The following is a 12,414-nucleotide window of genomic DNA, read 5'->3' as shown; positions in this document are numbered from 1 at the left end:
TTCTCTGCTTCTGTGACAGCTAGCCGATGGCGGAGTCTCTTCTCTTCAAATGTCTCACTGGCTTTTCCTTACAGTCCTGTTGCAAGACTCAGCCCTTATAGCAATGGCATTAATACTCCCAGCTTCTCTAAAACCTCAAATAAAGCAATACTAACACCTGAAAGAACAGGTAATCTTTCAACTTCTTAACTAGCCACTTGCATTGTCATTCAGTCAGTAAGAACAGCTTAAATATCATCTTTCCTGGAAAAGTTGAGAGTGATCTCATAATGGACAGTTTGTGCCACACATTTTGGGTACAGAGAGAGGGCAAGCGTTAATTTGTACTTTAGCACCAGGAACATGCTCTCAATTGTGTGTCATAGGCAGTTTTCCCTAGTTAGCAAAAATATACGTGTCTGGTCACGTTTCCAAACACTTAGTGTGTCTTTAATATTATATGTTGAGCACAGTTCAAGTGTTTTTATCATGATTCAGGAAAATAAGCTTTTTATGGTCTTTTTTTTCTTTAATTTTATTTTTCTGGTAGCTTTTTATTAAGCCAGAGCTACACAGAAAAAATAGCCATGGTAGCTTTTTGTGAGATGAAGTTCCCACCCTTTCCTTATTTGTCTCAACATTGGTGTGATTCCATTCCTGTAGTTTCTTTCCCTTTGGGTCCTTTCCTCCTTCGTTCTCTTACCCAAGACATTGCTTTTTTTTTTTTTTTTTTTTTTTTTTACTTTCGTGGGTGACTTCAAGTCTCCTGTAATTACTGTACTCTTTCCTTTATTAAGGTTTTGTATATGCTTCTGTGTATATATGTGTGCCTTTTATGTGTGATGTTCTTATTTCAATCATAGCACAATTTGTACCTGTTTGAAAAACAGACCAGATTATAATTTAATAATCAGTTACTACCATAGATAAGCATATCTGATTGTTAATTGAAAGTGAACATGGATATATATTCGTATATTAATGCCTTTAGATACAGACTTACCTACTGGGATGCAGATTTCAGCACTGGTAATATATGTATTTTTTAATGTAGTAAAAAAAAAACACTTCAAAATCTACTCACTTAATTTTTTTGGGTGTATAGTACAGAATGACATTTTTTAATTGTGAAAATTGAATTTGAAAAAACAAATGGCTTTGTATATGTGAATTATGAACATCTGAAAGATGTGCATATCATCTCACCGTTAAATGGTGATGTGTTGGTCGCTTTTTGGTGAAAGTTTGAAAACGGAAAAAACTGCTGACTTGATACAAGAATTGTAAAGCATTATGTAGATATCAGTTCTTTAGACTAAATAATAAAATATTTCCTTTGTGTTTTTAGGTTACAGCTCCAGGGGCTCCCCACTCAGCCCCCAGTCCTCTATAGACAGTGAGCTGAGTACTTCAGAATTGGAAGATGATTCTATCTCCATGGGATATAAGTTACAGGATCTCACTGATGTTCAGATCATGGCTCGTCTCCAAGAAGAAAGTATGTTCTTTTTAAAGTAGAAAACTTCTTAACCCAGAGGCTTCTACCTGAAATGTAAGGGGGTAGGGAGGCTTGGGAAGTTCTCCCCAGGTAATGAGTAAACATGAAATTTTTTTCTTATAACTACTCTACCTTGTAGGGAGGCCAGTAAGTGTTTCTGAGGCTCTCTTGGGCATCGAAAGGTATTAGGACATACTCTGATCAAAATACATTAATATAAAGACATTGTAGTATAGCTACTGTGGAAACTTGGTCAGTTTCTTACAAAACCAAGCATGCAGTTTCCATAGACCTAGGCAAGTTACAGTCATGGGGACTTATCCCAGAGCAGTGGAAATTTGTGTTCACACAACAACCTGTCCATGTTTGTAGTACTTTATTTGCAGTAGCCCCAAACTGGAATGAACTCCAATGTCCTTCAGGAGGTGTCTGGTTAATCAGGCTGTGGCACCCTTATACCTAGGAGTACTAGTCAGCAGGAAGAAGGAGCGGACTACTGATGCAGGCAGCATCTTGGATGACTCTCCCAGGAATTATGCTGAGTGAAAAAGATGATTTCATACTGCATAATTCCCTTTATATAACATTTTTGGAATGAGAACATTTTAGAAATGGAGGACAGATGAGTGGTTGATGGGAGTTAGGGACAGGGTGTGGGATCTCTGGAGGAATGTAGATGTGGTTATAAAAGGACAACACAAAGGATTTTTGTGTTTTGTGGATTTTTGGAACTATTTGGTATTTTGACACTGGTGGTAGATATTTTATCCTACAGGTGATAAAGTTGTATAGAACTTAATACTTACATGTACCTGAGTACAACTGGGACTTATCTAAACAAGATGGGTTTATATCATGATATCCCAGCTCTCATATTACTCTATAATTTTGCAGAATGCTACCGTTGAGGGAAACTGGGCAGAATGCACAAGCATTCTCTTTTATTTCTTAGAACCACATGTGAGTTTATAGTTTTCTTAATATAAGCTCAATAAAACTGCATTGATAAACCTCTCAGGATAAATAATGATGGAAGAGAAGATAATTAGAAATGGGACAGTTTATCACTGGTTCTGCAATAAGGTTAACATCATCTAGGAGGGAACTACTGCAAGGGTATTAGAATGGCATCAGAAGGCACAGTGAGAGAGCACAGGACTGGGTTAGACTTGTTCTGGGGTTATCTTTTCAGGTCAGCATAAGTAGAAACAGCCAAGTATCATTTCACTGAAGCATGACCATTTCCTGCTTTCAGAATTAGTCCAGGCTACTCTGGGAAACAGTGTGATGTTTAAAATGGAGAATTTTAAAATACATTTTTGGGGAAAAGTGATGGCTTTATGTTTTCATTCAGTAGTAGTAAAAATAAGAGCGACTCTTTTTGAAAATGTATGGCTAAATGATTAATATCAATTTCTACTTTTAAAAAACTGTGGTATTGGCAATGAGATAAATAACTAGAAACTTCCAGTTTGACTATTTTTAGATAGTTGTGGTTTGGGATGACCCAAAACTATTGAAGTGTCAGTATGCTTTGAAAAAGATAATATTAGTGACAAATAGAACAGAAAGGCGACCTTGTTAGAAAATGTTTTGTACCCCAGGTTTTAAACTTTGCTTTGACTTTGAAAGCTGGGGTGGGGAGCAGGAGAAGTTCCTCCCTGGATAGAGATTTGATTATTTTAATTGTCTAACCCATAACATACTATTCAGAATGATGGCAGGTAGCTCCTCCTAGGTATCTGCCCAGATTTCAGAAGAGATCATTTGGGGAAATTGACAGACATTGACTGATGAACTGTAGCAGTATGTTTAGTCTTCTCTGGAATCAGGGCAGTCTTTTTGCAGAACAGAAGCGTCTAATGTTAGACATCTGTTTGGCAGGTAAATGTATTAGTATTCCTTGGGATTCAGAAAACTATGAACAAGATAATGGGTCTTCCTTTGAATGGTTTGTGTGGCACACATTTTCTTCTGATACTTAATTGCAACTTCCTTTTTGCTAGATTGAAATGTCTCCTAAGGTAATACCATTTCTTGTTGTCCTAGGTCTCAGGCAAGATTACGCTTCCACTTCAGCATCTGTGTCCAGGCATAGTTCCAGTGTTTCATTGAGTTCAGGAAAAAAGGGGACATGTAGCGATCAAGAATATGATCGATTCAGTCTGGAGGACGAGGAAGAATTTGATCATTTGCCACCACCTCAGCCCCGTCTTCCAAGATGTTCACCTTTCCAAAGAGGAATTCCCCATTCACAGACTTTCTCCAGCATTCGGGAATGTAGGAGGAGCCCCAGTACCCAATACTTTCCCTCAAATAATTACCAGCAGCAACAGTATTACTCACCTCAAGCCCAAACTCCAGATCAGCAACCAAATAGGACCAATGGAGGTAGGTTATATGTGCCCTTTGGTATTTTAATATGCTTTGATATTTCCCCTGTGCTTAAGAAATGGTTTTAAGGTCAATGTAAATAACTAGTAAATATTTCCCAGATTTGTTAAGTATGTCTTCGAGACCTTATCAGTTTGGTCTAAGTTTAAATCTAAAATTGACCAGCTTCCGAGTGTGTGTTCCAGATTTACAGATGTGTAGCCTCAGGAAAAGCATCATGCTGTAGCCAGCACAGGAGTCATGCATGAGGGGCATCTTGATGTGGTTGTGCATTCAGGGGCAGGACAGGCAGGTGGTGTTGTCTGGGCTCCCAGGGGAGCCTCATGGAGCCTCCCACACAGAGTGATGTATGGGAAATATGGACAGTGTGATGCTTGGGAACATCCAGATGTAGGGCAAGTCTGAATGTGTCTTTCCTTCTGACATCTAGGAGTAAGATCTGTATAGTAGGAGGGATAAGGAGGACTTGGTGTAATAATGGGAAGTTGATCTGCCCCAGTGTCAACATGGTGGGTCAGAGTATGTGTCCTCTCTTCCATATTCTTTCTTTTCTCCTTTATGATCTGTCTTTTCCACTCTAGGAGTTATAGTCATAGTCCTTGACCTCCAGCAAACTACAGGGAGAACAATCATGTACTCTTCTAAGCCAGCTACGCGGTTACACTAATGACCAGTCAGACTTCTCATACGCAAATCCCATATGATGTGGAGAAATAAACCAGATTTATTATTGCAGCTTTTTAATCACTAGATAGCACCATTTCCGGGTCCTGGGGTGAAGTAAGCCACTTACTTAAAAGTACTGCAAGGTCAAATACTTTTGTGATCACCTGTTACCATGTTTTTAGTTTTCACCTTTTCTTCTTCTGTGCTTGTATCATCCATGCTAATTGAGAGGTCATTTGAACATATTGAACATTTTAGTTGTAATTTCCCTTTTAGTGCCTTTAGATTTTAGATTTAAAAGAAAAAAGTGGCAGCTAAGGAATGTCCTAGTAACTCAAATTATTAAAGCTCATAATATCAGAGAAGCAGTGTATTCCATCTGCTTTGTGAAAGCCTCATCTTAAAATTCAGGAAAAGCAGGACACCTGGGTGGCTCAGTGGTTGATCATCTGCCTTCGACTTGGGGTGTGATCCTGGATCCTGGGATCGAGTCCCACAACACACTCTCCACAGGGAACCTGCTTCTCCCTCTGCCTGTATCTCTGCCTCTCTCTGTGTGTCTCTCATGAATAAATAAATCTTTAAAAAAAATTTCAGAAAAGGACACCTAGAATTGTTGCTCTTCATGTTGTCAGGTGTCTTAGGACATCATATCCTAGTTGTCCAGCAGATGCTAGCTCTGCATCTTGATCAGTGTTGTCAGTGGATCATTGTCTGACCTTAGAAAAGTGGTTTTACCTTACACTACATGCCACGATGAAAAGGATTATGTTTCCCTGGAGCTGCGCTGGGATGGTTCCTATTAAGAAAGCAGAGACCTATCACAGCTTGTGTCCCGACCATGGTGGTTTTATTTTTCCTAAGCGGTCTGGTCTCTGCATACAAAGGGTCTGCCATAGCAGTCCTTTGGGCTGGACTCGTGCCACTCAATGGAGTGCTTGAGAGCACGGGTTCCCGAGTTCTGTCCTGTCCTACTTTGTACTCCTTTTATAGATTTCTCACCTCTGTAAACTTTGATTTCTTTGGCTATAAAATGTGGACAAATAATACCTCTTTCATGGAAAACTTAGGTATGATTTCACATCATACCATCTGGTGCATATTGTCCCAACCTAAGGAAGAAATGAAATAATAACCATTCTTTTGCCTGGAGTAAAAGTACTGAAGAAAGGGAATAAAGGTTGTCCCTCTTCTCTTGTACCCCCTTTAAAAAAATATGACTTCCCGGGGTGGGGTGCCTGCTTGGCTCAGTCAGTTAAGTATCCGACTCTTGATTTTTGGCTCAGGTCATGATCTTTGGGTCATGAGACTGAGCCCCAGGTTGAGCTCTGTGCTGGGTGTGGAGTCAGCTTGGGATTCTCTTCTCCTTCTCTTTCTGCCCCTCCACAAAATGTGTGTGTGTGTGTGTGTGTGTGTGTGTGTGTGTGTGTGTAGGACTATGACTCAGATAGCTGAGCCTTCACTTGTTAACCACAGAATATCATTTGTACAAAATTGTAAGGAATGGGAACTTTCAAACTAATCTATCAAATGTTTTTCTAAATCACTAAAATAATATGGATAGAAGAGAATAACTGTGAGATCATTGATCCATTTAAAAATAATTAAAAAGAAACCAATAATATGTTATTATATAAACATATATATGCATATTACTTCTGTAGCTCCTACACTGCCTACATTCAGAAGAGGAGAGGGACCTTAAAAGTTGTGGGACTAAAAAAAAAAATTGTGGGACTATTTATGGGGGTTATAGATTTTTTTTTAAAGATTTTATTTATTTATTCATAAGAGACACAGAGAGAGGCAGAGACATAGGCAGAGGGAGAAGCAAGTTCCCTGTGGGGAGCCCCATGCCAGACTCCATCCCAGGACTCCGGGATCACGTCCTGAGCCGAAGGCAGATGCTCAACCACTGAGCCACTCAGGTGCCCCAGGGATTATAGAATTAAAAGGAGCATATTTGGAATAATTTGCCAGATGTGACAAATGACTGAATCTTGTAGGACCTTTACTTAACTAATTTTTAGGGTATGGCAGGAATTGTCAGCAGCAGGAAGTAAGCCCTGTTAGCCCAAGCTCCTCCCTTGTACCCTGTACTGATCGGAAGGCTAGATCAATTGGTGGGTAACCCAAGTATCTCTTTATTCCTGAAGAGTCTTTAGTCTTTGTTTCCTAGAGTGGTAAGTCTTCCTGCTGCTTTAATGTGAGAAAATTCATTTGAATTCTTTTCTTGGTCTGTTCTTTTAGCTTCCCATGCTTCATCTCAGTACTTAAGGATAAATTGCTGATTTTTTGTGAAGATAGAAAGAGTGTTATTTTTGATTCCTTGAATATGAAAGTATATATGGTCATTAGTATGTTCCACATTATTTGACAGGAGAGTGTACCTCATTTCCACATGGTCCCTGACATAGCTTGGAGATCACAGCTTAGCTCCCAGGGGAGTCATGTTCTAAATATTTACTCTTGGAAGCATTTATTTTTAAGAGCATATTTCAGATTTAAAGCTTTGTGAAACTGACTTGATGCTCACATGAATTAAAGATTGATTTTTAAAGGCAGATGCATCTAGATTAACATATTAGAAACCTAACCACCACATCTACTGTGTGAACCTTGATTGATGGCAGTTTAGGGGGGTAAAGCTTATGAAAGACATTCTCTATATTCAGAAAATTTTGTGTGGATTATTAAAAGCTGTTGTTAATGTGTTTACATGTCATGACAGTATTGTAATTCTGTAGAATTCTCTTAGGTGCTACCAAAGATTTCAAAGTACCTGAGTACTTTCAGATTTAAAATGTAAAAGAAAACAGTGGCAGCTAAGGGATGTCATAGTGACTAATTTATTAAACTTCAAAATATCAGGAAGAAAATATTCCATGTGTTTAATGAAAGTCATGGCATCGTATTAAAATTGAGGGAGACGGTAATTAGTGTCAAGATTTCTGCAGTTTTTTTGTAGATTAAGCAAACAAGTTGTGTGTGTGTGTGTGTGTTTGTGTGTATAGATTGATGAATTAATTATGGCAGAATGAAAACTAGTCTAGGTAGAAAACACAGATGTTTATGATACTATTTTCAACACTTGTATATATATGATAACTTTTATGGTAAATATTAGTTTGGAAACTTAGAAATACAGAAAACACAATTGATGTTCTAAATCATAGCACAGAATTCTTTCCCTGGGCCTTGTTGCTGCTTAAATATATATATAGTCAGAGTGATTTAGTCTTGCACTGATATAGGCTCACTCTTCATGCCAGTTACTATGATATTCGAAGATCTAGATGTCATGTCTAAGATTTACTTTTCTCTCATTTATCCTACCACACACCCTCTGCAAGCATACATATAAATAATACTTGCCGGATGTATTAAATGCCGGATGCCTGGGGTTAGGAATTTTAACTAGAATTTGGGAATAGGAGACTCAAATGGTTGTTAAAAATAGGCCTTAAAGATAGGCCTCCTAAAGGAGATAATGAGGAAAATGGTCAAGAAATCAAACAGTCATTGGCAGTACTTGAGCATTATTACTCTAGAAATATGCATAAGAAGTAAGGACATGGTGGGGAGTGGTAGATACCTCAGCTTGGAGGAATTTCGCTAGATTGATACAATTCTTTTTGGTCTCCTACCCTAGCTCTCTTTACAATTTCTCATTATACTTTCTTATGGTTATTTTATAAGTAAACATACTTGCTTAATTTTCTGTCTTTTCCCTAGACTACTCTAAGGAGGCAAAAATTGCTGGACAGGCCACAGGAACTGTGTATAAGTAATGTAGAAAGAGAGGGAAAAAGAAGAGATGAGTTTGATTTTGCCCTCGGACACCTTTTGGATTACTGTTCAAGTACATCATTTGTTTTCTGATTTAGCTTGAAAGAAAGTGACCACAAACTTGAGTGTCCTGATATGTGTCTATTACTGCTTTAGGACACATACCAATAAAAATAAAATTATCTTGGACAGTGGGGCAAGTGTGAAAAGCATGAGATATTTTATAATAGTTTGTGGTTCTCCGAAGTTCAAGATGTATCAAAGTTTCAAGACATTCCTTTTCAATATTTAATTTATTTGAGGAGAAACAAGATTTAATGTTAAATATATTTTAGGTTTTCTTCTTAGGATTGATAATGGAAGAAAGATTGAGAAACCCTGGTCTATCTAGACTAGAAAACTCAGAGTCAGGAACTGTACCTGTAGTACACTGAGGTATCCCCAAAATTTTCTACGGTGCCTGGCATTGAGTATGTACATAGTAAATTCTGGTGCCCTTGTTCATTTGTTCATTCCACAAAGTGGGGAAACGTGGCCAAGTGGAGAGACCAGCATGTGACAGATGCATTAGTGTGCGGAGCATTGGGAACCTGGTTTATCCACTGTGGTAGGCAAGTAAGCTGAGGGGTGGGAGCAGCAGGAGATAAGGCTGAGAAAGGACAGGAGCCTGTACCTTGAAGGGTCTCATGTAGGCCATGCCCAGGGGCTTGGGGCTTTCAGATGAAGGTGGGAGAGTAATTGGAAGGATTTAAGAGGGTGACTGGGGTGTGCTTGTGCTCCGGGAAGAGTGGAGCAGGTTGTGTGAAGGATGGGTTGGAGGGATAAGAGGGTGCTTGGAGACCCATTAAGGGGCTTTTGTGAAAATGTGGGTGATAAAACAATGAGGCCTGAACCAGATGCAGTGAAGGACTCATTTATTAACTGTGAGGCAGAGCTAATAGGACTTGGGGGCGAGGGTATAGAAGAAGGAAGGTGAATCGGAGGAGCTGGCCTCCATTTCCAGATGAGGTGACTTGCTGATCAGGGTGGAGCCCCCAGGTCCCAGTTAAGAGTGGAGGAGCTGTGTGTGGAGGGGAGGAGGAAACGAATCCGGTTTTGTAATTGAATGGGGGTTTTGGCTTAGTGTTCAAATAGATCCTTTGTTTTCTGAACTTGAGTGAGTGACCTGTTACACGCACATTAGTTTGGGGGCATTAGTTTGGGGGCGGTGTGTCTCTCAGGGCTGCAGTCTTGTGTTGAATTACCAGCTCCGCGGCCCCGCAGATCTGTGGGCGGTCCTCTGCTGCCCCTTAGTGGCAGAGTATGTACTCAGCAAGGAGGAGGACACGGAAGCCGTCTCTGAGAGCTTTAGTGGCATGCACCTAGTTAAAACTTTCCAGAAGTTAATGGGGGTCATACTGATGTGATGAGTGGGTATCTCAAAACATATCAAGTTAGAATTTTAATAATTCCATTTTGATATGCTAGCAAAAGATAAAGTGTTGGTCTTGATTCTTGGAGGGTTTTTTGTTAATATGTAACAATTTATAGTGCTTTAAAAAAAAACTAAATGGTTGACTATAAAATTATTCTCTAACCTCACTTTGATACAGTTTTACCCACTTGTATGGAAACAAATAGCTAGGGATGCCCAGGTGGCTCAGCCGTTGAACGCCTGCCTTGGCCCCAGGGCGTGATCCTGGAGACCCGGGATCGAGTCCCATGTCGGGGCTCCATGCATGGAGCCTGCCTCTCTCTCTGTGTCTCTCATGAATAAATAAATAAAATATTAAAAAAAAGAAATAGCTAATTGATGAGCTAATCCCTGGGTCTTTTTATAGAACACTTTTTTTTTTAAATGCTTATTTGGTAGAACCTTTCTGGAAATACCGAGTATATTCTTTATACAGAAGGTGAATTCTATGGTAGCTTGTTAGAGTTCATAACACATAATTTTTATCTGTTATTCGGCATATTATCATTTATGTTTACTTTTGAAAGCTAGTATTTTAATTGGCATAAACCTTATGATCTTTAAAATTATTTTCTTTTCTAGACAAGCTCCGAAGAAGTATGCCTAATCTAGCTCGGATGCCAAGTACAACTGCTGTCAGCAGCAGTGCAAGTTCTCCAGTCACCGTGAGAAATAGTCAGAGTTTTGACTCGAGCTTGCATGGCGCTGGAAATGGGATTTCAAGAATACAGTCTTGCAGTAAGTATGATAATTTGTAATTTTTTTTTTTTTTTAGTAAGTTTTAGTTGTAACACAATTAGAAAAATACCTTACTCCATTTCAAGAATATGGCAAGGAAACTTACTTTTTTTTTAACTTCACTAGTACAATTTGGTATTTTCATCAGTGCATATATTAACGAATTAAGTAGCAGTAAATTATATTCAGTCTTCTCTACCCAAGAATAGCAGTAGAAGTACTACACGTTTGATTTGCTCGCTTGCTGTATAAACAAAAATAACCTGTTTCCTTGCAGATCTGTCTTTTTCTAGCTGTATCTGCTTGATGCCTTTACTCTGAAGAAGGGATACTTGTTCAGTCTTGCTGTTACTTTGGCCTTATTTTTCGCCAGTCCATATCTTTGTTCCTCCCAACATTAAGTTCTATTTTAGTGTGTAAAGTAGTACTTATCTGCTCTCCTTCAGCTTACCACATAGTCTGCCATTCATTCTCTGTATATTTTACTCTGCAGTGAGCAATGTGATGCGTGTGAAATCTCACATTCATGTGTTTTTATTCTGTGTGGGGACATGGTGGTTCCAGGTTCCCCCTCCCGTTCCACTCATGCAGTTTATGTGAGTAGTTGGGGTCAAGTCTGAGAACGGCCCCTGGGGGGCAGACTGAGGGTCACAGTCCCAGTAACAATGTGGCCAAAATGTGGGAGCCTGATGTGTCTTCGGAGTATGCTGGCGGCCGGGAATCATCAGCCAGATGTCTAAGTAAATCTACACCCAGAGTGGTTTGAAGCCCTTCTCCCTTGGAGCCAGTTTTGGGGCCCAAGTGATATTTCCCCTCCATGTGACAGTTTTTCATTTCAAAAGGACATTTACTCTGCTCGAGGAACTGTGCTTAACCAGTTTATGTCTGTTGTCTTGGTTTTGCCAACAACCCTGTGAGGCAGGTGTCTGTCCTTGTTCCCGTTTTGCAGATGAGGAAACAAATCATGTTACCATTTACACAAGGCCACACAGGCGAAGGAATAGAGCTAGAAATGTTCTGGTTACCCTGGAGTTTATGCTTCTAAGTACAAACATACTCTGACTCTCACAAGCTCTTCTTCTCCTTTCTTTATGCAGTTTATTGCTATTTACCTTTATCCTGCAGCCAGACATCACACACTCTTTGAATGTTTGATGACCCTAATGGACCTCCCCATAAACCCCCAAAACATACCTAGGATGGATTCGATTTTTGGCGCTTACATTTGTTTTTCAGTGTGTCGTATTTTACGGTCCTTATATTCATCTTGCATACTAGGTTATCAGCTCCCTCTGGGCGTGGGCCCTAGTTTGGATGATTTTCTGCACCCTGAACCTGGCATGCTGCCCGGTATTTAGTGAGTTTGCAGTAAATGTTTGAATGCACGAGTAAACCAATGTCATAGGGCCGTATCGTAGGGCTTGATCTGTTAATATTGGAATAAATGACTTGTGTAAAGACACAGAAGACAACCTGTGAAATTTGCTAATGGTGGGAAATGGAGAGCTACTATTTTATGTGAGGCAGTTGGGATAATTGCCCAGATTTTGATGAAATTTAAGGTAAGTACACAGTGCTATAGTTGAGTGCAAAAGTTGATAGTATTAGTGTAGAATGGGAGAATACAATTTTGATGGTGACAAATGTGGTAATGATTCGGAATTTGTGTTAACCCTGACTCCATGTTTTATGCATCATAGTTAAATTTATTCCTAAATGTCTGATTTTGAAATTTTTTATAGGTAGCATTCTTATTTTAGTTTCTACTTTGCTGGTATTTAGAGATAGTTGATTTTTGTATTTTGATGTTGTATTCAGTGACTTTGCAAACTTCATTTATCCTGAATACAGAATTTGGAACATACCATACAAAATGAGTGCATATGAACCCTGAAAC

General features: G+C 39.2%; 1 protein-coding gene across 2 annotated transcripts in view; it reads left to right on the top strand.

Moving 5' to 3' along the window:
* Positions 1-12,414, top strand: part of SLAIN1 (SLAIN motif family member 1) — a 58,416-nt gene that overhangs the window by 41,413 nt on the left and 4,589 nt on the right. The window contains exons 3-6 of one of the 2 annotated variants that reach the window (XM_041731365.1): positions 20-169; positions 1,328-1,477; positions 3,527-3,868; positions 10,362-10,517. In XM_041731365.1, the coding sequence (XP_041587299.1) occupies positions 20-169; positions 1,328-1,477; positions 3,527-3,868; positions 10,362-10,517 (798 nt within the window). The remainder of the gene's footprint in view (positions 1-19; positions 170-1,327; positions 1,478-3,526; positions 3,869-10,361; positions 10,518-12,414) is intronic. The other variant, XM_041731366.1, reaches the window with a different exon arrangement.

Source organism: Vulpes lagopus, chromosome 16 (assembly GCF_018345385.1).
Source record: "Vulpes lagopus strain Blue_001 chromosome 16, ASM1834538v1, whole genome shotgun sequence".
Lineage (NCBI taxonomy): Eukaryota > Metazoa > Chordata > Mammalia > Carnivora > Canidae > Vulpes > Vulpes lagopus.
Note: the sequence above shows the minus strand (reverse complement) of the source record. Positions and strands in the feature narration are given on the sequence as shown.